Genomic DNA, 26,233 nt, shown 5'->3' with positions numbered 1-26,233 from the left:
CAGCCACGGTCTGGAGAGGTCATGTACTGATGCTCAACCCTGGTCTTCAGCCAGGATTGAGGACAAGAAGCTCTCTGCTCCTGAGAACAAAGCCTTCTGGGAGCCACACTGGCTCCCTGAGCATGAACCTGCTCAGGAATGATACAAAGGACAAGCACTACGGTGAGCCCGGAACCCAGCCACGCCAGACACCTCGTCTGTACTCATGTAACACAGGTAGTTAGCCCATGAATTCACTAATCCACTTTTACAAAAAATAGTTTTATTGGTGCAAAGTGACACTATGACATAAAGCACTACACCCTTTGAAGTAAGCACCACGATAGTTACATAGCTTCTCCCACACTCCTCACTACAAACAGCTGCTTAATCTCAACCTACACACTGAGAAAAACATTCTACAACGTGCTGAACACTCACTTCAGGTTACTGTAGAAGCTTTTCTTTTTTTTTTTTAAAAGATTTATTTATTTATTTATTTATTTGACAGAGAGACATCATAAGTAGGCAGAGAGAGAGAGAGGAGGAGGAAGCAGGCTCCCTGCCGAGCAGAGAGCCCGATGCGGGACTCGATCCCAGGACCCTGGGATCATGACTTGAACCAAAGGCAGCGGCTCAACCCACTGAGCCACCCAGGCGCCCCTGTAGAAGCTTTTCTAAACGGACCTCCTTCCTCTGGCAGGAAGGACATTTCCTCTGAAAACCTACAAATGGCTGTTGTGCTTACCGGACAGTACCCCACAGGCTGGCCTCACCTCTGTCCCACAGCCAGGGCACCAGATCCCACTGACCAGCCATGGACAGACCAACCCCACGACCGACAGAGCATTCCTGGAAAGGCTCTGTACTCCAGACAAGCCCCACACTACGTGGGCAGGGGAACTGTTCTGGGATGGAAGACCGGCTAAAAAAAATTGAACCTAAACTCTTCATCAGGCGTGTCCAGGGTGGCCTTGGCTACCCCTGCCTGGCGAGGCCTGCAGACCCTTCCGTTCTTCTTTCTGGCGGCCTCACCAACAGGCTGCACCTGCGCTGCACGGGCTGCTGTGGGGGAGCAGACAGACAGTCTCAGAACGGTCCTAACAGCTAACCTCACCTGTGTCCCTTCGACTCTAACCCCCTGCGATAGAAAACTATTCATTCCTCAAACCCGTAGGGACGGTGTTCTCTCAAACTCCACTTAGACACAGGGGCACCGGGTGGCTCAGTCAGTCGGCTGAGCTGATGCCAGCTCCGGTCACGATCTGAGGGTCAGGAGATCCAGCCTCCCATCAGCTCAGGGCTCAGCGCCGGGAGCCCGCGGAGACGCTCTCCCCCTGCCCTCCGCACCGAGCGCCCTAACCCTAACCCCCGCCTTCCCTGTGCCCGCTCTCCCAGGCCTCCGGGAGCCCGTGTCCTCCCCCTGCCCACCCGCGCCAGCCCTGTTCCTCTGGGTCTCCTCGGTCCCTCCCTGGGCTCGCCCTCCCTACCCCCTGCACGTTTCTTAAAGGCGTCATTGATCCGACGGTGCGCACGTGCCCGCTCCTCACCGGTTCTGAGAACCCGAAGGGCCTCTCGCCGCTCGGCTTCCATCTGAGCCCTGTAGTCCCCAAACAAGGAGCGCATCAGCTGCCTCTTCCGGGGCAGGGGGGTTCTTTCGCTGCGCAGGGTCCGGAGGGCCCCAGCGGCCTGCTCCTCTGAGGATCAAAACCACAAATGACCAGGAACCTCCACCCTCACCTCCCGCGGTCCCGCGGCGGCGCCCGCAGCGGCACGACCACGGCTCCCGCCCCCAGCTCTACGGAAAGGCCCCTCACTCTGCCTCGGGCTCGGTCTCTGCATCTTGAGGCCCAACTCCAGCTGGTCCACGCACCACGCCAGCTCCCGGGCCAGCTGCTCCGCCTGCGGTAAGTGGGGGACGCGCCCATGACGCGGCAGCAGGACCCCGCGGCCGCCAGCCCCACCCCCGCCGCCCTGCGGTCCCCGTCCCGGTCCCCACGCAGCCTCAGCGCCGCGACTCCGAGCGCGCGCCGGACGCACGGGGCTCGCCGCCCTTGCCTGAGCCTCGGCGCTGACGGGCGCCTCCTCGGAGACCGGCTCCTCAGAGACCTGCCCGCCTCCGTTCGCCACCGACGCCCCATTCCGACTCTTCTTCTTCGTCTGCTTCTGGGAGGCTGCGGCGCCTCCACGGCGTTCGGGGTGCGCCCCGGGGGCGGCGTCGCTGCGGGCGGAGCGCCCTAGGCGGAGGCCGGCCGGCTGGGACCTGACGGCGGAAGGACGCGGGGCGTCGGGGAGCGACCCAGGCGGCCGGGGGCTGCGGGGCGCGCAGGCGGTGCGTGGGCTTTCGGCCGCTGACTCCTCCCGAGCCGGCTGTCCTAGGGCCTGGACAAAGGGGGACAGCACAAGGGTCGTGGGGGGCCGCCGAAGGCCCAGGACCCTGGCGTCCCCGCGGTCTCTCCGCACATCTCACCGCCATGCGCCGCCGTCGCCGCCGGAGATTACGTAGGGCCGGAGGTCCGACACCGAATGCCCTCCTCCGGAAACGCGTCTGCGGCGCCCAATTCCGCGGGGCCCGGGCGCGCGGTGGGCGGGGGCGGAGGGACCAGGCTTCAGTGGGCGGGGCCGATGCTGCGGTGGGCGGGCCGATGCTGCAGTGGGCGGGGCCGATGCTGCGGTGGGCGGGGCCGATGCTGCGGTGGGCGGGCCGATGCTGCGGTGGGCGGGGCCGATGCTGCGGTGGGCGGGCCGATGCTGCGGTGGGCGGCGGCCGATGCTGCGGTGGGCGGGGCCGAGGCCCTGGCCGCTGAGACCCGTTGGGGAGGTCTGTCGTTACCGGGTCGCAGGCACCGCTCTGGACGGGAGGACGACCCCCTAAACAAGGGAACGCTCTGGAAGCTCCCTTAGTGGGGAGAGAAAAGCCGTCACAGAAGCGCCGAGAATAGCAGCCGAACCCGGCCGGCGAGTGGTCAGCAAAGATCTCTGGTGCCAGGCCGGCGGAACGGGTCGGGCGGCGGGAAGGCCGCGGGGAGGGGGCTGGGGCAGGGCCCGCGGTGCAAGGCGAGGTCGGAGACTTGGGCGAGATGCGGTCCTGCGGGCGCCGTGGGGTAGCCCGCTGTCCGCTGTGATGGTGACTGCCAGGGAAGAGACCTTAGTCCAAAGAGTGATGTGCGCAAGGGCCTGCTTAGCCATAGGGAGCCGTTTTGTTCTTTATGCAGGAAACTGAGACTGACCCTGCCCCTCCCAGGGGAACTGACTTAAAAGCAAGTCCAGGAAACCAGCCCCAGGTAGCAAAGCCCAGATACAAGGGCGGGTCAGGCCAGGTGGAGATATCAGTGGGGGCGCATACTGTCTCCCTAGCTACCAAGGAGAGTGGACCCTGCCTTTTGGGCACCACTTCTGACCAAGGTGATAGGCTAGGTCAAATATCTACTATAGGGTAAGTTGTAATTCTATTGGCTACCCGCGTGTGACCTAGCATGACTGTGCAGCTTTCTCTGTGTGTTAGAATCTCATTGGCCGCCTGTGTGTGGCCCAGCTCAACCACATGGCCTTTGCTCTATAAAAGTTAGTCTGTGAGGCTGGGAGGGGTCGCCTCTTTGTAAGAGACACCACCCCCCCAAGCCCCGCCGACTGGTGGGTTTGATTCTTTTTTTTTTTTTTAAAGATGTTATTTATTAATTTGACAGAGAGAAATCACAAGTAGATGGAGAGGCAGCCAGAGAGAGAGAGAGAGGGAAGCAGGCTCTCTGCTGAGCAGAGAGCCCGATGTGGGACTCGATCCCAGGACTCTGAGATCATGACCTGAGCCGAAGGCAGCGGCTTAACCCACTGAGCCACCCAGGCGCCCCTGATTCTTGATGCTTGGTGTGAAATAAAGCTTTGCTTGACCTTTGCTTTGTATCAATCTCAATCCTTTGATCACGGACCCATTATTGGGGGACCTATCACTGTGGTCCCACTCAGATGTTTTTGAAAGATCCCTCTGCTGTCTTGGGTTTAGGGTTAAGGCTAGACGGCTGGGGGCAGGTGAGGCTGGGAATATTGGGGGAGGGGGTCAGAAGCAGAGGGGAAGAGCCTGCACACTTGCTGGTGGCTTGATGTGAGCACCGCAGGGGAGAGGACAGAGGGAGCCCCATCCCACAATCTGCCCAGGACAGTCCTCCTGCCATATTGCACTACAGACCAGAGTGCCTCCTCCCTGCCCCGGGTCACAGGCATCAGCAGACCTCCGCAAGAATGAGGGACTCCAGGAGGACGGGAGTCTGAGCGCTGTCTGATGATTCAGAAACCGGGATAGAAAGTGTTGTTTCCTGAGACCATGGATGGGAGTCCCTGCCTGTGCTGGGAGGTCTCAAAGGGGAGAAGGTTGGTCATCACAGATAGCTGGTGTGCTGTTTATTGCAGCGTAGCAAGTTGTCACAAAACTTAGCAGATCGACAACAGTAAACATCTGGTACAGTTTCTGAGGATCAGGAATCTAGCAACAGGACAGCTGTTTGTTTCTAAGTTAGGGTCTCTGGTGACCCCTCTTGAAGGGAGGAATATCAAAACCTTTTAGATGTATTTTTAAACTACCACAGTTAGGATGTGTTTCAGTCCCGGCAGATGGAGGTTTTGGTGGTGAGTGGGTTCCAGATCCAAAAGGACTTTTTCCTGCCTTGTTTGGCTGGAATCAACCTGTGAGACTTGGCCCAGAACTGCTTCTACAAGAAAGCCTTCTTAGCCCAGACATCCATGTCTGAGCACAAGCCTCACACCAGACTGCCGTCTTCCACAGCCCTATGCGCAATCAGCCATGCAGTCCTATCCGTTTATCTCCTAACTGGTCTCTGCCCCTTGCCATGCACACCATCTCTGCCCTGAGCAACCTTAATGCAGGCCTTGCTGATTTCTGCACTTCCTCTCCCTGTCCATCCTGTGGTGGGAGTGAGCTTTGTAAAACAAAAACTGTGTTACTCTCTTGCCTAGGAATCTTCTGTTTCCTCCATCATGAAGACCAGACTTCTTAGCTGACATGGACAGCTGTTTGCCTGATCTTCCAGCCAGCACAAGCCTGACAAATCACACAGAGGCAACAATTTCCAGACCTCACTCTGCTCTGGTCCCACTGAGCTCCCAGCCTTCTGAGTTTCTCCTTATAGGCCCCTGCAACCCCACTACCCTCTGCCCTACAGACACCTTATTTTCCTTCCCTGGCAGTACTAGCACCTATTCAAACCCCCAGACCCAGACAGCAGGTCCCTGAAGAACTTGAGAGAGGAAGGCATAGAGGACCCAGCCTTCCATTTCAGTAAATCTTCACATCTCTCCACTGCCTCCCACCCTGGCATGTAAAAAGGACTCATAAAAGGAAGTACAAGTCCTCAGCTTCCCCTCCCTGGCTTCTCACCTCCACAACCACCCCAGAAACCATTTCTAACGTGGCACTCTCCATCACCATGGCTACTCCCTATTCTTAAATAGATAATTCTCCACTAGTCTCCACTAAAACCATCTTTCCTCTGCCTACTCCCCTAGCATCTCTAGAAAATATGTTACAAATTTCATACCTGTAAATATCAATATTCGTATGCAGTCACTTCTTATCATTCCAGATAGTTCTATATAAAGTAACTGAGAACAGTGAATTTGTGAATACTGAACCATTGCTCCTAGGGGAAGTACAGTTGGGTTCTTGGGAGCCTCCAGTCACAATATTTTCATCAACCACTTGATACATCACCTTGCTGTGTTTCTCTATTTAATATATATTGACATGCACATCTAATATACATTGTTGATTTATTAACATTGACATCATGGCCAACAACATGATGACTAGTACCTGACTGAAGCTTATGTAGCACATGTATTTTCTCCGTAAGGCACAGCACACCTTAGGAACACTAGACAGCACTCCAGCACTATGCTTGAGAGCCATTTTAAACAGCAAAACCACCACAAAAAGCAAAAGAATGCAAAAAAAAGTGTAACATTGAATGCACTATAAAAAGGACACTGATTTCGAGTATGAGAGCAGTGTTGCCGGTTCAGCCTTAGCTGGGAACATGGCAGTGAAATCACCCAGAATTTTCATTACTCTGCACATCTTCATGAATGACTATGAAAGTTTAAGAGGAGGTTTTGAGGGTTACAAGTAAATTTTAGCAACCAGGTGAATTTGCAAATATGGAATCCACAGTAATGAAGATTAACTGTATAAATAAACATATTTGAAGGTAAAAATCAAAAATGGATGTCATTAGGACCTAGTTGAAGAAACAGAACATTACCAATGTAATTCAGGACTTCCGTGTGTGTACATTAACATAAATGTGGGGATACCTGGGTGGCTCAGTCAGTTAAGCCGCTGCCTTTGGCTCAGGTCATGATCCCAGGGTTGTGGGATTGAGTCCCTCATCAGGCTTCTTGCTCAGTGGGGAACCCACCTCTCCCTCTGCCTACCACTCACCCTGCTTGTGCTCTCTCTGACAAATAAATAAGTAAAACCTTTCTAAAAAATAACATAAATATGTATCTCTAAACAATACTGTTTAGTTTTGCATGTTTTGAACTTTACATACATTAAATCACCCTATATGTGTTCTTTTTTTTTTTTTAAAGATTTTATTTATTTATTTGAGAGAGAGACAGTGGGAGAGAACATGAGTGAGGAGAAGGTCAGAGAGAGAAGCAGACTCCCCGTGGAGCTGGAAGCCCGATGCGGGACTCGATCTCGGGCCTCCGGGATCATGACCTGAGCCGAAGGCAGTCATCCAACCAACTGAGCCACCCAGGCGTCCCACCCTATATGTGTTCTTAAGCTTCTTTTTCTCAGTAAGTTAGTGAGGGTTACACATGTTACTGTGTGTCATTGTAGTTCACAGTCTTCACTGGTGATAATATTCTACCGTATAAGGAAACCTAACAATAAAAATTTTTTTCTTCCACTTTATTTTTGCTATTATAAACAATGCACTGGGCATATTCTTGTATGTCACCTATGTTAAGGTATTTCTCTAAGATATATATCTAGGGATGAAAAAGCTGAGTTATATGGTTTTTTCACTTTCATTATAGTATACTTTGATGAAAAGAAATTCTTATTTTGAACATTGCTAAATGTATCAATCTTTTTATTTTCCCTTTTTGTGTCTTAAGAACCTTTTGTTAACCCAAGATCATTCAAATGTTTTGCTGGAAGTGATTTTTCTGTCTTTTATAAAGTAAGAGTCAGTTTTGTTTTTTAAAATAAGGATAATCAATTTTCCTAACCCCATTTGTGAAAATCAAGTCTGCCATGCACCTTTGTTTGAAGTTCATTTCTACATGTGCATGGATGAACTTCAGAACTCTACAGTGTGTTCCATTAGGCATTTTGAATATCCCCACACTAAGTCCACTCTGCTTAAATGACAGTCTTTACAGTAAGTCTGATATACAGGGACTGCCACTATCACCACTGTTCAACAGAGTATTGGAAGTCCCAGCCTCAGCAGTCAGACAACAAAAAGAAACAAAAGGCATGCAAATCAACAGAGAAGTCAAACTCCCACTCTTCACAGATGACATGATTCTCTGTGTAGAAAACCCAAAAGACTCTACCAAAAAATTAATAGGACTTATACAGGAATTCAGCAAAGATGCAAGATATAAAATCAATGCACAGAAGTCAGTCATATTTCTATACATTAATAACGAGGCGGAAGAAAGAGAAATCCAACAACCAATCCCATTTACAATTGTACCAAAACCCACAAGGTCCTAGGAATAAAACTAACCAACGAGGTGAAGGATCTTTACTCTGAAAACTATAGAACATTTATGAAAGAAATTGAGGTAGACACAAAGAAATGGGAAAACATTCCAAGCTCATGGATTGGGATAACAAATATTGCTAAAATGTCTATGCTACCGAGAGCAATACACATTTATCCTTATCAAAATGCCATCAACATTTTTCATGGAGCTGGAACAAACAACACTAAAATTTGTATGGAACCAGAAAATATACTGAATAGCCAAAGGAACATTGAAAAAGAAAAACCGAAGTGGGAGGCATCACAATTCTGGACTTCAAACTGTATCGCAAAACTGTAATCATCAAAACAGAATAGTACTGGCAAAAACAAACAAACAAACAAACAAACACAGACACATAGATCGATGGAACGGAATAGAGAACCCAGGAAGGGACCCTCAACTCTATGGTCAACTAATCTTCAACAAAGCAGAAAAGACTGTCCAATGGAAAAAAGACAGTCTCTTCAACAAATGGTGCTGGGAAAATTGGACAGCCACATGCAGAATAATGAAACTGGGCCACTTACTTACTCCATACCCCAAAATAAATTCAAAATGGATGAAAACCTAAATGTGAAGCAGGAACCCATCAAAATCCTAGAGGAGAACACAAGTAGAATCTCTTTGACCTCAGCTGAAGCAACTTCTTGCTAGACATGTCTTCAAAGGCAAGGAAAAGAAAGGCAAAAATGAACTACTGGGACTTCATCAGGATAAAAACTTTTGCACAAGAAAGGAAACAGTCAACAAAACTGAAAGACAACCTATGGAATGGGAGAAGATATTTACAAGTGTCTTATCAGATAAAGGGTTAGTATCCAAAATCTATTTAAAAAAAAAAAAAACTGGGACACCTGGGTGGCTCAGTTGGTTAAGCAGCTGCCTTCGGCTCAGGTCATGATCCTGGCGTCCTGGGATCGAGTCCCACATCGGGCTCCTTGCTTGGCGGGGAGCCTGCTTCTCCCTCTGCCTCTGCCTGCCACTCTGTCTGCCTGTGCTTGCTCTCGCTTCTCTCTCTATGACAAATGAATAAATAAAATCTTTAAAAAAAAAAAAACTTATCAAACTCAACAACCAAAAACCAAATAATCCAGTCAAGAAAAGGGCAAAAGACATTTCTCCAAAAAAAAGACATACAAATGACCAACAGACACATGGAAAAATGCTCAGTATCACTAGGCATCGGGGAACTACAAATCAAAACCACAATTATATACCACCTCACATGGGTCAGAATGGCTAAAATTAACAACTCAGGAAACAACAGATGTTGGCAAGGATGTGAAGAAAGGGGAACCCTCTTAGCACTGATGGGAATACAAACTGGTGCAGCCACTCAAGAAGACTGTATGGAGGTTCCTCAAAAAGTTTAAAATAGAGCTACCCTACAACCAGCAATTGAACTATTAGGTATTTATCCAAAGGATACAAACATGGGGCACCTGGGTGGCTCAGTCCTTTAAGAATCCACCTTCAGGGCGCCTGGGTGGCTCAGTGGGTTAAGCTGCTGCCTTCGGCTCAGGTCATGATCTCAGGGTCCTGGGATCGAGTCCCGCATCGGGCTCTCTGCTCAGCAGGGAGCCTGCTTCCTCCTCTCTCTCTCTCTGCCTGCGTCTCTGCCTACTTGTGATCTCTCTCTGTCAAATAAATAAATAAAATCTTTAAAAAAAAAAAAAAAAAAAAAAAAAAAAAAAAAAAAAAAAAAAAAAAAAAGAATCCACCTTCAGCTCTGGTCATGATCCCAGGGTCCTGCGATTGAGTCCCGCATTGAGCTCTCTGCTCAGCAGTGATCCTGCTTCCCCCCTCTCCCTCTGCCTGCCACTCTCCCTACTTATGCTCTCTCTTACTATCTCTGTCACTATCTGTCCCTATCAAATAAATAAAATATTTTTTTATAAAGGATACAAACAGTGATTCATAGGGCACATGCACCCGTGTTTATAACAATCATGTCCACAAGAGCCAAACTATGGAAAGAACCCAGATGTCCATTGACAGATAAATGGATAAAGAAGACGTGGTATATACACACAATGGGATACTATTCAGCCATCAAAAAGAATGAAATCTTGACATTTGCAACAACATGTATGGAACTAGAGGGTATGATGCTAAGTAAAATAAGACAGAGAAAGACAAATATATGATTTCATGTGTATGTGGAATTTAAGAAACAAAACAGATGAACACAGGGGAAGGGAAAGGAAAATAAGACAAAAACAGAGGGAGACAAACCATAAGAGACTCTTAACTATCGGAAACAAACAAGGTTACGGGAGGGAAGGTGGGTGGGGGGATGGAGTAACTGGGTGGTGGGCATTAAGAAAGGCATGTGATGGGGGGCGCCTGTGTGGCTCAGTGGGTTAAGGCCTCTGCCTTCGGCTCAGATCATGATCCCAGGCTTCTGGGATCAAGCCCCACATCGGGCTCTCTGCTCGGCAGTGGGCCTGCTTCCTCCTCTCTCTCTGCCTGCCTCTCTGCCTGCTTGTGATCTCTGTCTTTCAAATGTATAATAAAAATAAAATCTTTAAAAAAAAAAAAAAAAGAAGGGCATGTGATGGAAAGAGCACCGGTTGTTGTATGCAAATGATAAATCACGAAATTCTACCTCTGAAACTAATAATACACTCTATGTTAATTAAGTTAAATTTAAATTTTAAAATTAAAAAATAAATATAAAAAAATAAGTATACAATAAGTCTAATACAGATAGAGTACATCCCCTCACCCTGTTCTTTACTTCAAGGGTACCTCAACTATTCTTGGACCTTTGTTTTTCCATATACATTTTCAAATTGGCTTATCAGTTTCCATTAAAAACTCCTTTGGATTTTGTTAGAATTAATTCTATAGAGGATTTTGGTTAGAATTGACTCGCCATAATAATCATGACTCTAACATCAACCTGATATACCTCTCATTTATTTAGGTATTCTCTATATTTCTCAATAAGGTTTCAAACCTTTGTCTCTAAATACCTTTCAGAATTTTTGTAATTAATTTTGCATATGTTATTGCTTAATTGCTATTAGGATTCAAAGTGGAACACAATCATCTAAAAAATATGATATAGTAAGAAACGTATTAGATTTTTGTTCCTGGTTCATGGCACAGAGCTCCTAAAACCCTTGAAATGTCCTCAGTGATAAGAATAATAGGAGCATCGTGGCTCCCTGCATAGCTTCAAGATGAAGGCTGGTCAGCAGAAACACTACGCCTTCACCAGAGCTTCTATCTTGCAGCCCCATCTCCCAACCTCCAGGAAGGGGAGAGGGGCTAGAGATTGAGCTAATCATCAATGAACACAACCATGCCTACATAGTGAAACCTCCATGAAAACCCCTAAAGGAGGGGGTTTGTGGAGCTTTCGGGTTAGTGAATATACCCATGTGCCGGTAGGTGGGGCACCCCAACTCCAGAGAGACAGAGGCTTCTAGGCTTGGGACCCTATCAGACTTACCCTACTTACCTCCTCATCTGGCTGCTGATTGGTATCTTTTACAATAAATTGCAACCCTTAATTAGTATTACCCTGGGTTCTGTAAAGTCCTTCTAGCAAGTTGTTGAATTTGGGACAGGGGTTGTGGGAACCCCTGACTGGATATCTCAGCTGCACAGAATTGTGAGTATTCTCTGGCACTTGAAGCTCGTGACTGGCATTCAAAGTGTTGGCCATCTTGTGGGTGAGCTCTTAGCCTGTGTGTCAACTCTACCTCTGGTAGGTAGCGTCAAAATTTAGGTGAATTATAGGACTCTAGCTGGTGTTGGAGAAGACATTTCTCATCTTTGAATTGATTAGGATTTCTTTCTTTCAATGTCCCCCTCTCTACAAGCTTGTAAACTACACTATTTTTATTCTTTTATGGTTAATCTTGAAATCTTGACATTTTAACACGCTTTCTAAATGTATAAAAGTCTGAGGTATATCAATATTCCTCCTGAATGACACAAAGACCTTTGAATACTCCAGTTCTATTCACCCATTCCTGACTCATCTGCTATTTTTTAAAATATTTTATTTATTTGAGAGAAAGACAGTGAGAGAGAGCATGAACAAGGGGAAGGTCAGAGGGAGAAGCAGACTCCCCGTGGAGCTGGGAGCCTGATGTGGGACTCGATCCCAGGACCTCAGGATCATGACCCGAGCCAAAGGCAGTCTCTTAACCAACTGAGCCACCCAGGTGTCCCTCACCTGCTATTCTTATCCCAACTTTATTTCTATTTGTTTTTAAACCTCCCAAATCAGACATGATTTTTATTTACAGTCCATGTTTTTGTTAGTAAGCTGAGATGACCAGGTCAGAACATGGGATTCCTGCTCATGGGAAAGTAAATGATGTATCTTGAACACACAAAACACCCTGCACGAGTACCAGTCTCTAGGTTTACAAAGGCATGTTGTTAGAGACAGAGACTTCTAGAGAAACCATGATTTTAACAGTTTAGGGGACAAGCTCACACTGAGTGTTAAGAGTAATATTTAGTTACAAAGAAATAACCAACTTGTGTCTCTTCTCCTCAGTGGGAAAGCAGGAAAGGAGTGCGGTGCAGTGGTCAAGAGCACTACTGTGAAGGCAGGAATGTCTGCATTCAAATTTCAGCTCCAATATTTACTGTGTAATTTTAAAGAGGGTAATTAACCTCTCCTATCTTCAAGTTCTTTATCTGTAAAATGGGGGGAATAGTTGCACCTGCCTTCATGGGTTTGTTTCAAGAATTGAGGGAGATTATGTGAAGAACTTGGCACAGTGCTTGGATAAAGGTGCCTCTTATGGTTGGCATTTACTGGGTTTTTTGGCTCTCCGACACCTGCCCCCTTCTTAGGAGCATCCAGTTTCTTTTGGGGTTAGGGCCTCTGCCCCACTGTGTGTATTTTTGGAGGGACATTAATACAAGGTTTCCTTTTGGGAAGCTGCTTGTCTCCCTGCCACAGTCCAGTCAGGGAGAACATATGTGACCTATGTATGTGAATCAGAGAAAGACAGAGTGAACACTGGTAGAAATTTCACTTGGCAGAGCAGACAATTCTGGCTATGTGGGGCCTACTTCCCCATTCCTCCAAAGCATCCTTGTTTCCTACACTATCTCCCTTGATTCTGCAAGTCTCCCAACTTCAGTATTTCCACTCAACCAAGAATCCCAGATAAAACAGTGGTGATGCTACAAAGCAGCTGACATTGGGTATGGATTTCATGCTGGACCTTTGAAGGAGTACTGGAATTGGAGTGTTTAGGCTGGTTATCAAAGAAGCTCAAAGAGGAAGAAAGTATAAAATCAGGGATCCCAAAAGAAGACAGCCCATGTCAAACTCTGAAGAGGAAACTGAACTTTATTTCACTACAATGGAATTTTTACTACAAACTTAATATACTTGTCTCATTTAACTTAAACAATTCTGTAAGAAAGGAATTATTCTCTTAATAGAAACCAAGCCTCAGGGGCGCCTGAGTGGCTCAGTCAGTTAAGCGTCTGCCTTCAGCTTAGGTCATGATCCCAGGGTCTGGAGATTGAGCCCCACATTGGGCTCTCTGCTCAGCGGGGAGCCTGCTTCCCCCCCACCTTCTCTCTGTGTGCCTCTCTGCCTACTTGTCATCTCTGTCAAATAAATAAAATCTTTTTAAAATTATAAAAATAATAAATAAATAAATGAAAATATTTGACTAGTGTGGGAATTTGATAATAGAGGAGGCTGTTCATGTGTAGGAGCAGGGGATGCATGGGAAATCTCCCTACCTTTTGCTTAATTTTGTTGTAAACTTAAAATGAAACAGCAGGGAGGGGTTTGTTTTATTTATTTGAGGGCAGCGAGAGAGAGAGGGAGAGAAAACAAGCAGGGAGAGGAAGAGAGAGGGAGAAACAGAACACCACTGAGCAGGGAGTCTTATGCAGGGCTCAATCCCAGGACCCTGGGATCATGACCTAAACTGAAGGCAGTCACTTAACCAACAAAGCCACCCAGGCACCCCTAAAAAGTCTACTACAAAAAAAAGTGATGGAGGGGACACCTGGGTGGTTCAGTTGGTTAAGCATCTGACTTTTTTTTTTTTTTTTTGGACAGAGATCAGGAGTAGGCAGAGAGGCAGGCAGAGAAGAGAGGAAGAAGCAGGCTTCCTGCTGAGCAGAGAGCCCGATGTGGAGCTCGATCCCAGGACCCTAGGATCATGACCTGAGCCGAAGGCAGAGGCTTTAACCCACTGAGCCACCCAGGTGCCCCAGCATGAGACTCTTGATCTCAGCTCAGGTCTTGATCTCAGGGTCATGAGCTCAAGCTCGTATTTAAAAAAAAAAAAAAAAGTGATGGTGCAATAAATGTATTCTCAGGCACAGTAAGCCTTTTCTGAAATCACTGATTCTTTTGTAGGAGGAAGTACTATAGTAAGACAAGACAGAAATCCAGAAAACAGAATGGGATCCATAGAAAGTGAGAGTCCACTGCACAAAGATCCTGGAATTGAACAATTAAATAAATGGGTGACAGAAGAGAAGAGCCAGATTTCTTACTGTTGACCTGGGAGATCACGGACAAGCGAGGGACAAAGACTAGAATGATCCACGCAGCAATGGCTTAGATTTGGAAATGTCAGGTTTAGCTTAATATACAGACAGGCAGACGTGTCCAGAAATACGGACACGTGAGTCCACAGTGGATCAGTGCACACGCGCAGCCCCCTGCCGTGTCAGGACATGACCTAGAAGCAGCGACGTTCCACCGGGGCCAGATCTAACACGGCCCTGCAGCAAGTCACCCGAGCTCCACGACAGGCGGCCCTCGCTACGGCAGAACAGGGAACCTCCAGGAGCCGCCTGGGGACGAGCGCCGGCTCCGACTACGTGGCGACCGTTTCTCGGCCGGCCCCTCTGACGTTTATTTCCGGTCACTCGAACTCAAACTTTGCGTCTTCCCAGGTGCACCGAACACAACCCGCACACCGGCTCTAAGGTCCGCTCCGCGCGGGTTTCGGCTGGAGCTACCACCTGTGTCTGAACGTGTCCTTCGTCGTGGGCGTCCCATCGCTCCGGCGCGTGGAAAAGGCCTTTTCTCCTTGAACAGCCTCTTCGCCGGCGCCACAGACCGGCGGGCCGCAGCTCAGGCGCCGCTTCGGGCTCTGCCCTCGGTTCCGCTCACCTACGTCTCCTCGTCTCGACTCGCGCAGCTTCACCGCAGCTTCACGCGCAGCTTCACCGCAGCTTCACCGCAGCTTCACCGCAGCGGTCACTTGGTGGACCCCGCGCCGACTGGACTCGCGGCTCTGCAGGCCCGCCCGGCTGCTCTGCGTCCGCCGCCGTCCCTTACCCACTCTCAGGTCTGTGGACACCCGCCAATTCGGGAAAACCGGCTTTTAACCTGTACTTTAGAAGTTCTCGACGTGTCCTTAGACGTTCTCCCGACCACGGGCCTCGGCCACAGAGCCCGGGGCCCCGGCTACGTCTCCCCACCGGGCGCGCCTCCCTTCCCCGCGGCTCCGTCGTTTTCCACCTGCGCAGCCGCGTCCCAGGCTCCGCGCGGGCTGAGGAGAGCGCCGACCGGCAGCCGCCGCCTCGCCACGGTTCTTTAGTCGCTGCGTCTGCGTCTCCAACAAGAAGGCTTTCGGCGGGCGCCCGGCCGGCTCCGGAGTCGGCGCGCTGCGTTCCAGCCCCGCGGCGAACGAACTCGAACCAACGAACGGGCGCGGAGGGAAGACCGTCCCCGCCTCCGCCTTCTCCGGTTCCACAGAGCGTTCGGTTTGCCTCCGGCGCTCGCTATCTCGCGTCTTCCTCACACTCTGAAAACCCCCTCGTGCCGCGACGCGCACCGCCGACCTGAGCCCGCGGCCCAGCGGCGCCGCCCCGCCTCACCGGCGCCACAGGGGCCTGCGACCGAGTCCCGCCGGCTCCGGCGCCCGCGCCTCACCGCGCCGCCGCCGCCCGCGTTACCCGCGCGCGCGCTCCAGTGACCCGACGCACTCCTGCTGCTCTTACTCTGTCAAACACGGATCTTTTCGTTACGACAAAAGGCTTTGTCTCGCCTCCATTCACCGCTCCCTTCTTTGGCGTCTCCGACTGAGCGCCGGTGCCGCCTCCCTGAGGAACTCCGGCCGTTCCTCACAGCGGTCGGGACCACGACCCGGAACTGGCCGGGAGCATAGACTCTTCCGGGCGGCTAGAGCGGCCGCCGGAAGCGGGCATCCGATTGGTGGCGAGCTGCAGGGCGCGGCGGAAGTGCAGTGCGGGCGCTTCCCGTCCGGCCGCTCGGGCTCCGGCGGTCGGCAGTCTGCGAGCCGCACCTCCGCCCCAGCCGCGGAACCGCCCGGCGTGAGTCGGCGCCGGTGCGGGGGGACGCGGAGGCGGCGTGGAGTGTGCGGTGAGAGGCGGGCGGGGGAGCGGCGGAGGCCCCCGCGCAGAGCTCGCGGCCGGGGGTCCGGGCTCCCCAGGCCGCCGAGGCGGGGCGGCGGCGCGGACGGGGAGGGTCTCAGCGAGGGGCGAGGCTGGTTGTGCTCGGGGGCCGCGTCGGAGTCAGGCCAGTGCGGTGCACGCGGCAGAGGCGAGGGGGGCCGAGGCTGCGGTTGTGAGCGCGGTGGGGAAGGGGCCGAGGCGGCTGGGGACCGGCGGGAGGGGCCGCGCGGCGGGTGCTCGGGAAGCAGTGGCGCAGGGGTGGTCCCTGCGGGTCCTCACGGTTCGCCGACACCGCGCGGAGCGCCCTGTACGTTTTCTTCATTAAGTTCTCGAAAAGCCCCTCGGGATGAGTCTCACTTTAAGTCCGTGCGGAGACGCAGGTCACGTCCCCGAGTTTGCACCCGCGGGTGGTGTGCCCGGGATGGGGGGAGCCCGCGCCTGCAGCCGCGGTGCTACCGGCCTCGCGGTCCGCGCTTGCTCGGCCGGGCGGGGGGCCTCGGAGGTGGGAGTCGGCTCTGTGGCCGAGGCTCTTCCAGGCGGCGCGCGCCGCCAGCTCGCAGTGCACCCGGCCCGCGTCAGCCTTTCTCTTGAGCTTTGGACCTGTAACTCCCAAAGCTCTGATTCTTCCCTTGTAAGTCTGAAATTCAACATGTACCAAAACGGCTTTTAGGTTTTACCCTTACATGGAGGTGTGATCCCTCAGAGTGGATGCCGTGTCATCATCGCAGTAGTGGGGCCCACCCTGGTTTCTCATCCCAGATCTAATGCATCAGCAGATGCTGTTGACGACGCGTCTGAAGTGCACCTAGGATCTGATCCCTTGCCGCCGGCGCCCACCACTCTGGTCCAGGAGACTGCCGGCTCTAGTGGGTTGCTGCTGGCGCCTTGCGGCTGGTGTTCTGTTGACATCCCAGCTCCGCCGCAGTCTCTTCTCAGAGCAGCAGCCGGAGAGGCCGCCCGGCAGGTCATAGCACTGCCCAGATCTTCGGGATGCTTCCCAGCTCGTTCAGAGTAAAAGCCCATGTCCTGTAGCCTATGAGGCACCCCTCCCTCCTCTCTCTTGCCCTCCCCTCATCCACTTCAGCCCCTCTGGTCTCCTTGCCCTTCCTTGAACACATCAAGTGGGCCATCGCCTCACACCCGTTGCCCTTGTGCATTCCCCTTCCTGGAATTGATCTGCCCTAAGGTCCACACGGTGCCTGCCCTCACTCCATCCAGACCTCTGCTTTGGTGTTGCTTTACCAAAGTTGCCTTCCCTGGCCATCTCCTACCACCAGCTGCTGCCCTCATGCCGTTCATTCGTTCTATCCCTTGTCGTCACCTGACACAGGCTTTTGTTTGTCAGCGGCCCTATTTGCTTGCACACCGCCTTAGGTAGGTGCCTGGTCTGCTTGTTCTCAGCTGTTTGCCCACTTTCCAGGACCCTCAAGGTGGTCCTGAGATGCAGCCTATTGTCTGCCCTGGCCAGGTGCATTGCTGGGGCCATCATATAGTGGCCTGAGGATGCTGTTGTCCCAGGGGCTGCTGGGGAAGCCTTGTGCTGGAGAAGGGAATATCGTCTCAGAGACCACTGGGTGTTTAGTTCCTCTGCCCTTCCCAGGGCTTTCTGGCAGCCGCAGACTTGGTCTCTGCTGCCATAGACCTCTTGAGATCTAGGCACGGAAGTCTCCGTGCTGCGGTGAAAAGCAGACTGGTCACACTCCATTACAGCCTTCCCTCTCCCTGCAGTTTTGCCCACCTCCTTGGGACAAGCTAAGAGATGCAGCGATGGCCGTCAAAGATCTCCTTCCTCCTGGGCCTCAGGTGAGTGGTCCTCTTGAGATACCTGAGCCCTTTCTTGGCTAAAGTCTCTCCATGGTTCTCTCAGGGAGGAGCTGTCTTCACCAGTGTTCTCAGCCCCTGAGTTCCAGGCCCTTAAATGTGCTGCACACTATCTTCCCAGTCCCTGCACTAGGCATACTAGAGGGCAGGGGTTGGGCAGACAGAGATAAGTCAAAATGGTGCTGGTCTCAAAGAGCCCAGTCTTGTGAGGACAGCAGTCTGGTTCGTGCATTCAAAGGGGTTTTGCCTATCATGAGCCACCCTGGGCCTGACCCTGGAGTTGCAACAAGATATTATCGTTCCAGGTTTTGGTTTCATTTGAGGAAGTGGCTGTGTTCCTTTCCCGGGAGGAGTGGGGCTGTCTGGGCCCTGCTCAGAGGGGCCTCTACAGTGATGTGATGCTGGAGACCTACAGAAACTTGATCTCACTGGGTAAGGCTCCTTCTGAAGTTCAGCTCTGGGTTCCGTGCTCGTGGACAGCACTAGGGTTAGACTCAAGGCTCAGAGACATCTTTCCTCCAGGCCCAAACACAAGGCATTTCTGATCGTGGTTTCAGGTAAGCCTGGTCTGCACAGAGTCTGTACCACAGACTCCCCCAGTTTCCTTGTAGGAAATATGGAAGGAGAATATCATTCATTAAACCCTAAGTATTTTCACATCCAGAGTCAATCATAATGCATCTTCATGGTTGGTGTTGGGTTAAATGGTTTCTAGTGGACTCTGAGGCTAACATATCATAACTTTTTTTTTAAAGAGATTTATTTATGATCTCAGGGTCCTGGGATCAAGCCCCACATCAGGTTCTCTGCTCAGCAGGGAGCCTACTTCCCCACCTCTCTGTCTGCCTATTTGCCTACTTGTGATCTCTCTCTCTCTCTCTGTCAGATAAATAAATAAAATCTTTTAAAAGGAAATTTTTTTTAAAAAAAGAGGGTTTATTTAAAAAAAAAAAAAAGAGGGTTTATTTGTGTATTTGAGAGAGAGACGGTAAGCACAGAGGGAGAAACAGACTCTACACTGAGCAGAGAGCCCAATGCAGGGCTTGCAGCCCACTGAGCCACCCAGGTGCCTCATATCATAACTTTAAGTTCACACAGGTAGTCAGGGGCAGATCTAGGATTTGAATCCATTTGGTTTTCAAGCCCTCCCTTACACCAGACGTGCTGCTTCCCTTTAGTCCTCATGGAAGTCAACACCAAGACTCTATTATTAGAGTCTTCTAGCATGATGTGTTCAGGCCCCTTATCCTTGGCCCCCAGAAGAGCTGCGTTTACTTTTCTTCAGCAGGGGAAGAGGGCTGCATCTCTTTCCTTTTACAGACAAGTGGCAAGGGAGGTCATGAACAGGACACAGGTGCTGCCCATGGGGCCACCTTACCCTGGACTTGGGTGAATTGTCAGCCTTGCTTCCTTTCTCTGGAGCAGGACTTCAAGGTTCCAAACCTGATGTCATCTCCAGGCTGGAGAAGGGGGAAGAGCCATGGGCCCCATACTCACCGAGAATTGAGGAACACTGGATCTGGAGTCATGGGAGTGAAAGTGAGTCTCCAGGAATGCCGCCGTGCTCTCCTGCCCCTGCTGGCAGGGGCTGTCACTTCGCCAGGCCCTTCTCTGTGAGCTCTGGACCACATCTTTTGTCACGCCAGAGCTTTGCTCTCCCTCTGCTCCGTTCCCACCTCTCTTTTCTTTCTGATCTATACCCATAACTGAGTTCGTGTTTCCCTAACCCTACAAAATGTTCTTTCAATCCCAGAAAAGAGCTCAGGTGTGTCTCTGGCAGCTGGCTGCCTCAATTGCTTCTCTGTCACCCAGTCGTTCTCAGGCCTTGCTGGCCAGCTCTGCCTTGGCTGCTTAGGAAGGCCATCCAGAGACATGCCCTCTGCCCAGACTTACTCCTGCTATTGCTCAGAGTTCCCAGGCTGATTCGGGGCCTTGGAGAAAAACATGAGCTAGGGTTTCTTCCTGTGCAGCAAAGGGTATGGGCATGTAAATAGTAAGCGGAGCACCATCTTCAGCTACCACAGCCACTAACGATGCCAGCAGTCTGTGCTCAGGGCATGCCTAGTGCTTTGCTGACACAACGAACTTAGCAGTCCTCCAGTATCCTCACAAAGGTGGTACCCAAGAAACTGAGGCACAGAGAGATGTGGTTGCTGGCCAGAGATCACACAACTGGTCAGGAACAGAGCTCGGTTAGACTCTGGCATACCGGCTCCACACCCCATGTGTTCTTTTTCCCCTCTTAGAAACAGTTTTATTAAGGTATATTAAGTGTATAATATGCTATGCATATCTTAAGATGTGCAGTTTGGTAACATTTCCATGCTCTGTACTGTATGTGTGAAACATTCACTATAGTCAAGATAGCAAACATGCCCATTACCCCCCAACGTTTTCTGCTGTCTCGGCAATTCCTCCCTCTTACCCCTTCCCATCCCTGTCATGAAGCAGTTACTAGTCTGCTTGCTGCTAATATGAATTACATTTCCTAGAGTTTTATGTAATTGGAATCATAGAACATGTACCCTTTTTTTGGTCTGGCATCTTTTGACTCCACGTAATTCTTTTGATATTCATCTGTGTTTGTATCAATAACTCATTTATTTATTTTGGTTATTATTTTCTTTGTATGGCTATGCCACAATTTATTAAGTCCGTTAACAGGCATTTGGGTTGTTTCTAATTTGGGCTTAGTACAGATAAAGCAGCTGTGAACATTTGCATACATATCCTTGTAGGACCATACGTTCCTTTTCTCTTGGATAAATACCTAGTAATAGCATGGCCAGATTACGTGCTGGTGTATACTTAACTTTTAGGAAACTGCCAGAATGTTTTCCAAACTGGTTGTACCATTTGACATTTCCCCAGCAATGGATTTGAGTTCCATTTCCCCTGCATGCTGATCACTTGGTGTGCTCAGTCTCTTTTTAAATGATGAATGTGTACTGGTGTCACATTGTGGTTTCACTTTTGATTTCTCTGATAGTTAAAGATTCAGAGTGTCTTGTTTTCATTCTGTGTATTTTCAGTGGCAAAGTGTCTGTTCATATCTTTGCTTATTTTTTAACTCAGTTTTTGTTCTTGTCTGAAGTTTTACAGAGTTGCTTTCTGGATATAGAGCTCTTCCAGACACAAGCCCTTTATCAGACAGATGCTGTGCATAGGTTTTCTCTGGGGGCTTCATCTCTACTCTCTTCCCGTGTCTTGGAAGACGAGACATTTCACTAAATTCTGATGAAGAGCATCTTGTCATTTCGCTCTTTTGTGGGTTGTGCTTTCAGTGTCACATCTGAGAAAATGGCTTAATTCAAGAGGTTTTCTTCTTATAGAAGAAAATTTTATAACTTAGAAATTTTAGGTATTTGGGTCTGTGATTCATATTGAGTTGGTTTTTGTGTCTGGTATGAGTTATGGAATCCAGTTAAATTTTTAAAAGTGATGTCCAGTTCCAGCAACATTTGTTGCAAAAAACCATCCCTTCACCACTAGTATTGCTTATGTGCCTTTATCAAAAATAGTAAAAAATAATAAACTAAATCCCTTGGAAGTACTGTGAGTTGGTCACTGAAGTCTGTTAAAATGACATAGCCCAATTTTACACCCATCTATTCAACGTTTTCAGCTCCGTTTCCTTGTCGGCTGAACGGTCTGAGAGTCACAGCCTGTTACAGCTCTAATCATAAGCAGTTGACAGAAGAGAGGCTCCACGGTGCTCCCGTGGCATCTCACAGCAGGGCTCCCCTCACTGTTCTGACCTGCTTGTCCTTTCAACAGTCCTTGTGTTCACATGATTCAGTGGTTTTGTTTGGGTTTTTTTGTTTTGTTTTTAGTAAATTTCCTTTAATTGGATTTCAGAATTCATCTGTATCACAGTTTTTGTAAATATTCAGGTAATTTACTCACTGGGAATGTGTGCTGTGGGTTATTGCCACGTTTAGCTGCTCTGCCCGTGCTGCACCTGCTGTTTGGATGAGTAGCTTACCTCTTCGTATCTGTTTTCTCTGTTTACCCTGATTTGCTTCTGTGAAGCCAAATTGTCCATAACTTTTTTCTCAATATTCGTTAATCTGTATACCTTTTATTCATTATAAGCCATTTATCATTCTTTTTTTTAAGATTTTATTTATTTATTTGTCAGAGAGAGAGAGAGCGAGCACAGGCAGAGAGGCAGGAAGAGACAGAGGGGGAAGCAGGCTCCCTGCCGAGCAAGGAGCCCGATGTGGGACTCGATCCCAGGTCGCTGGGATTATGACCCGAGCTGAAGGCCGCCACCCAACCAGCTGAGCCACCCAGGTGTCCCTCATTCATTTATTTTTTTAAAGATACTCATTTAGGGGCATCTGGGGGGCTCAGTCATTAAGCCTCTGCCTTCAGCTCAGGTCATGATCCCGGGGTCCTGGGACTGAGCCCTGCATTGGGCTCTCTGCTCAGCAGGAAGTCTGCTTCTTCCTCTCCCACACCCCCTGCTTGTGTTTCCTCTGTCTGTGCATCTCTCTCTGTCATATTAATAAATAAAAAATCTTTAAAAAGAAAAAAAAGGATGTATTCATTTATTTCAGGGGGAGGGGCAGAGGGAAAGAGGCAGACTCTGTGCTGAGCCTAGAGCCCAACACAGGGCTTGATCTCATGACCCCAAGATCATGACATGAGTCAAAATCAAGAATCAAACACTTCACCAACTGAGCCACCCAGGCACCCCTCGTTCATTTGTTTTTAAACAGATATTTGAATAGGTATTATAAGTAGGCTAGAAGAAGACACCTTGTTTGCAAAGTAGGAACAGTGACATGAACAGTCGTCTTCTTAACACTCTAGTCACCTTTCTAAAAGCTCTTTTCCTCAGGTCATCCCTCACTGTTCCTGCTCTATCTGTCCCTAGTTAGCCCAGATGTAAGCCTTTGACCTTGGACTTCTCTCTTTCCTTCCTTCCGTCCCACACCAGCCTTCCTTGCTTTGATAACATACTTCTCTTCCCCTCTTTCCTCTTCTCAATCCCAGTGAGATGGCTTTTTGGTTCTGCATTCAGGAAATGCAGTATGCTCCTAGGAGATAGTTGTTTTGTGTTACTATTTCTATTTATTCCCTAATTCTTTCACCCACGGTAAAATATGAGCAACTCATTTGTCCTGTTCTTTCAGGTTTTGAGTCTTGGACAGGAAAGAGGGGATTGACTCCAAGACAGAAAATTTCCAAAGCAGTGGGGTCCCAGAGAGCAAAATCAGAAGAATCTGTAAAGAATATTTCCAAGGAGCCTGATTTTGAAGAGATGAGTAAAACTGAGGGAAAATTAAAGAACTGCTGGAGAAAATCTGCAGAGGAAGGGTTTAAGAAATCCTTCTCCGAGAAGAACAGTTCTGGGCCAGTGACATTGACACATATGAAAACCCCAATTAGAAGGGAAGGCCAGAAATCCAGTTCTGTGGAGGTAAACTGCACTGCAGACCCAAACCCGTTTGGATTTCATAGAGCATCTAGAGGGAAGAATCTCCACCAGAATGTGCCGTGTATGGATGACTATCAGCAAAGCCAGGACCTCACTAATCGCCAGTGTTTCTCCCCAGAAGAAAGAGCCTGTCAGACAGATGTGTGTGTGAAAATGCCCAGGCAGAGTTCAGTTCTTAGTGAGAATCAGAGGGTTAACAATCCAGAAGAATCCTTTGAGTATAATGAGTATGGGAAACCTTTCAGCCTGAGTAGAACTCTTTCTCAGCATCAGAGAAGTCATGCTGGAGAGAAGCCCTGTGAGTGTGATGGGTGTGGAAAAATTTCTCAGCACTGCTCTGTCCTAAGCCAACATCAGAGAGTTCACTGTGGAGAGAAGCGCCATACCTGTGCTGAGTGTGGCAAATCTTCCAGGGATCATTCCTATTTCATTCAGCACCATAACACTCACATTGGAGAAAGACCTTATGAGTGCAGTGAATGTGGGAAAGCTTTCAGTGTACGTTCATCTTACAGTCAACATCTTAAAATTCATACTGGGCAGAAACCTCATGAGTGTCATCAATGTGGAAAAGCCTTTAGTCATAGCTCTAACCTGATTCATCATCAGAGAATTCATAGTGGAGAGAAACCGTACAAGTGTAAGGAATGTGGGAAGGCTTTCAGTAGACACTCTCACTTCCTTCAGCATGAGCGAACTCATTCTGGAGAGAAACCTTATAACTGTACTGAATGTGGCAAAGCCTTCAGTGCACGATTATCTCTCATTCAGCATCAGAGAACTCACACAGGAGAAAAACCCTATGAATGCATTGAATGTGGGAAGTCCTTTAGCTTGAACCGAACCCTTACTGTTCATCAGAGAATTCACACTGGAGAGAAACCCTATAAGTGTAACGAATGTGGAAAATCCTTCAGTCAGCGGTCCCAAGTCATTCAGCACAAGAGAATTCATACTGGAGAGAAGCCTTATGTCTGCAATGAGTGTGGAAAATCATTCAGTGCTCGCCTGTCCCTCATCCAGCATCAGAGAATTCACACTGGAGAAAAACCTTATGGATGCAGTGAGTGTGGGAAAACCTTCAGTCAGAAGGGACATCTTATTCAGCATCAGCGAATTCACACTGGAGAGAAACCCTATGAGTGTAATGAGTGTGGAAAAGCTTTCAGTCAGAGTTTTAATCTTATTCATCATCAAAGGACACACAATGGTGAGAAGCCCTATGAATGTAATGAGTGTGATAAAGCCTTCAGTGTGCTCTCTTCCCTTGTTCAACATCAGAGAGTCCATAATGGTGAGAAGCCCTATGAGTGTCACAAGTGTGGGAAAGCCTTTAGCCAGGGCTCACACCTCATTCAGCACGCGAGGAGCCACACCGGGGAGAAACCCTACGAATGTAACAAGTGTGGGAAAACCTTTGGGCAGATATCCACCCTAATTAAGCATGAGAGAACACACAATGGAGAGAAACCCTATGAGTGTGATGACTGTGGGAAAGCCTTCAGCCAGAGTGCACACCTTGTCCGCCATCGAAGGATTCACACTGGAGAGAATCCCTACAAGTGCAGTGACTGTGGGAAGGCCTTCAACGTCCGCTCCTCTCTCGTGCAGCATCACAGAATTCATACTGGGGAGAAGCCTTATGAATGTGAGAAGTGTGGCAAGGCCTTCAGTCAGCAGTCACAGTTTATTCAGCATCAGAGGATTCACACTGGAGAGAAGCCCTACATGTGCAATGAATGTGAGAAAGCCTTCAGTGCACGCTTATCCCTTATCCAGCACAAGAGAATTCACACAGGAGAGAAACCTTACAAATGCACTGAATGTGGAAAGTCCTTCCGACAAAGCTCTCACCTTATTCGACATCAGAGAGTTCACAGTGGAGAGCACTCTTACGTGTGTAATGAATGTGGGAAAACTTTTAGTCAGAGAGTAACTCTTACTAGTCATGAGAAAATTCACACTGGAGAGCAGGCCTATGAGTGTATTAAAAGTGTGGATCTCTTTAGTGCACAGGCAGCTTTCATTCAGCACCACAAAGTTCACAGTGGAGAATAACTGCTTTATTCAATAAAGTCTTCACTGTTGTACGTCAGGAGTGGTATACTGATGCGAAAGCTTCTGTTTTAGAGATTCATCTCTTGAGTGATTTAACAATGTCCCAGTGCAGTGCTAACTGAAGACAGGCTGCCAGATTATGTGGTAGAAATTCCAAGGTCACATGCCTTTCCTCCCACAGAGGGTGCCCTGTGCCTGAGTACTTGAAATGAGCCCCGTCTGAGTACACTTACTTAAGATTGTGTTTTCATAGCTCCAGACCTTAGGGTGCAGTGAGGTATTTTATGTGGTCACTTGCTTTTCCTTCCTCCTCTTCATCTATTTCAAGTTCAAGGAAAGTAACTGGAACCATTACACTTTGTTTTTTTTTTAATATTTTATTTATTTGACAGAGATCACAAGTAGGCAGAGAGGCAGGCAGAGAGAGAGGAGGAAGCAGGTTCCCTGCTGAGCAGAGAGCCCGATACGGGGCTCAGTCCCAGGACCCTGGGGTCATGACCTGAGCCGAAGGCAGAGGCTTTAACCCACTGAGCCACCCAGGCACCCCACCATTACACTTTAAATCTGGGAAGAACCAGGTTGGGATTTCCTTGTTGGTTTGGACCTCTTCAAAAAGTTTTTGTGTTATTGTGAGGGATGTCCCTTTAACTTCAAAAGTGTTACCCCTTTTTAGCATCAGGTAATCCAAACAGGAAGAAACTAGGAGCATGAACAAAATTTGTTAAGGAGGTGAGGCATGTGTGTAGATTCAGACTTTGAGATCCTGCTAGGAAG

The 26,233-nt window shown here is 49.1% G+C and overlaps 2 protein-coding genes across 5 annotated transcripts; one reads left to right on the top strand and one right to left on the bottom strand.

Moving 5' to 3' along the window:
- Positions 1–647: 647 nt before the first annotated feature.
- On the bottom strand, positions 648–2,635 carry C16H8orf33 (chromosome 16 C8orf33 homolog). Its single transcript, XM_032315789.1, has 5 exons — positions 2,450–2,635; positions 2,038–2,361; positions 1,797–1,881; positions 1,530–1,676; positions 648–1,044 (listed from the first exon to the last, which is right to left on the bottom strand). Exons 1-5 carry the CDS (start codon positions 2,453–2,455, stop codon positions 905–907), a joined length of 702 nt encoding a protein of 233 aa, XP_032171680.1. The 5' UTR covers positions 2,456–2,635; the 3' UTR covers positions 648–904.
- Positions 2,636–15,941: 13,306 nt separating this feature from the next.
- On the top strand, positions 15,942–25,870 carry LOC116574871 (zinc finger protein 252-like). Of its 4 annotated transcripts, none has more exons than XM_032315785.1 (5): positions 15,942–16,102; positions 17,863–17,937; positions 18,261–18,387; positions 19,381–19,494; positions 23,097–25,870. In XM_032315785.1, exons 2-5 carry the CDS (start codon positions 17,902–17,904, stop codon positions 25,457–25,459), a joined length of 2,640 nt encoding a protein of 879 aa, XP_032171676.1. In that variant the 5' UTR covers positions 15,942–16,102; positions 17,863–17,901; the 3' UTR covers positions 25,460–25,870. The 4 variants fall into 4 exon arrangements, with proteins under 4 accessions (XP_032171676.1, XP_032171677.1, XP_032171678.1 ...); XM_032315786.1 differs by having other exon boundaries at positions 15,945–16,053; XM_032315787.1 differs by lacking the exon at positions 15,942–16,102 and adding an exon at positions 16,110–17,098.
- The last annotated feature ends 363 nt before the right edge of the window (positions 25,871–26,233 follow it).

The sequence above is a fragment of the Mustela erminea genome, chromosome 16 (genome assembly GCF_009829155.1).
Source record: "Mustela erminea isolate mMusErm1 chromosome 16, mMusErm1.Pri, whole genome shotgun sequence".
Classification (NCBI taxonomy): domain Eukaryota; kingdom Metazoa; phylum Chordata; class Mammalia; order Carnivora; family Mustelidae; genus Mustela; species Mustela erminea.
This window is presented reverse-complemented; position numbering and strand designations above follow the sequence as displayed.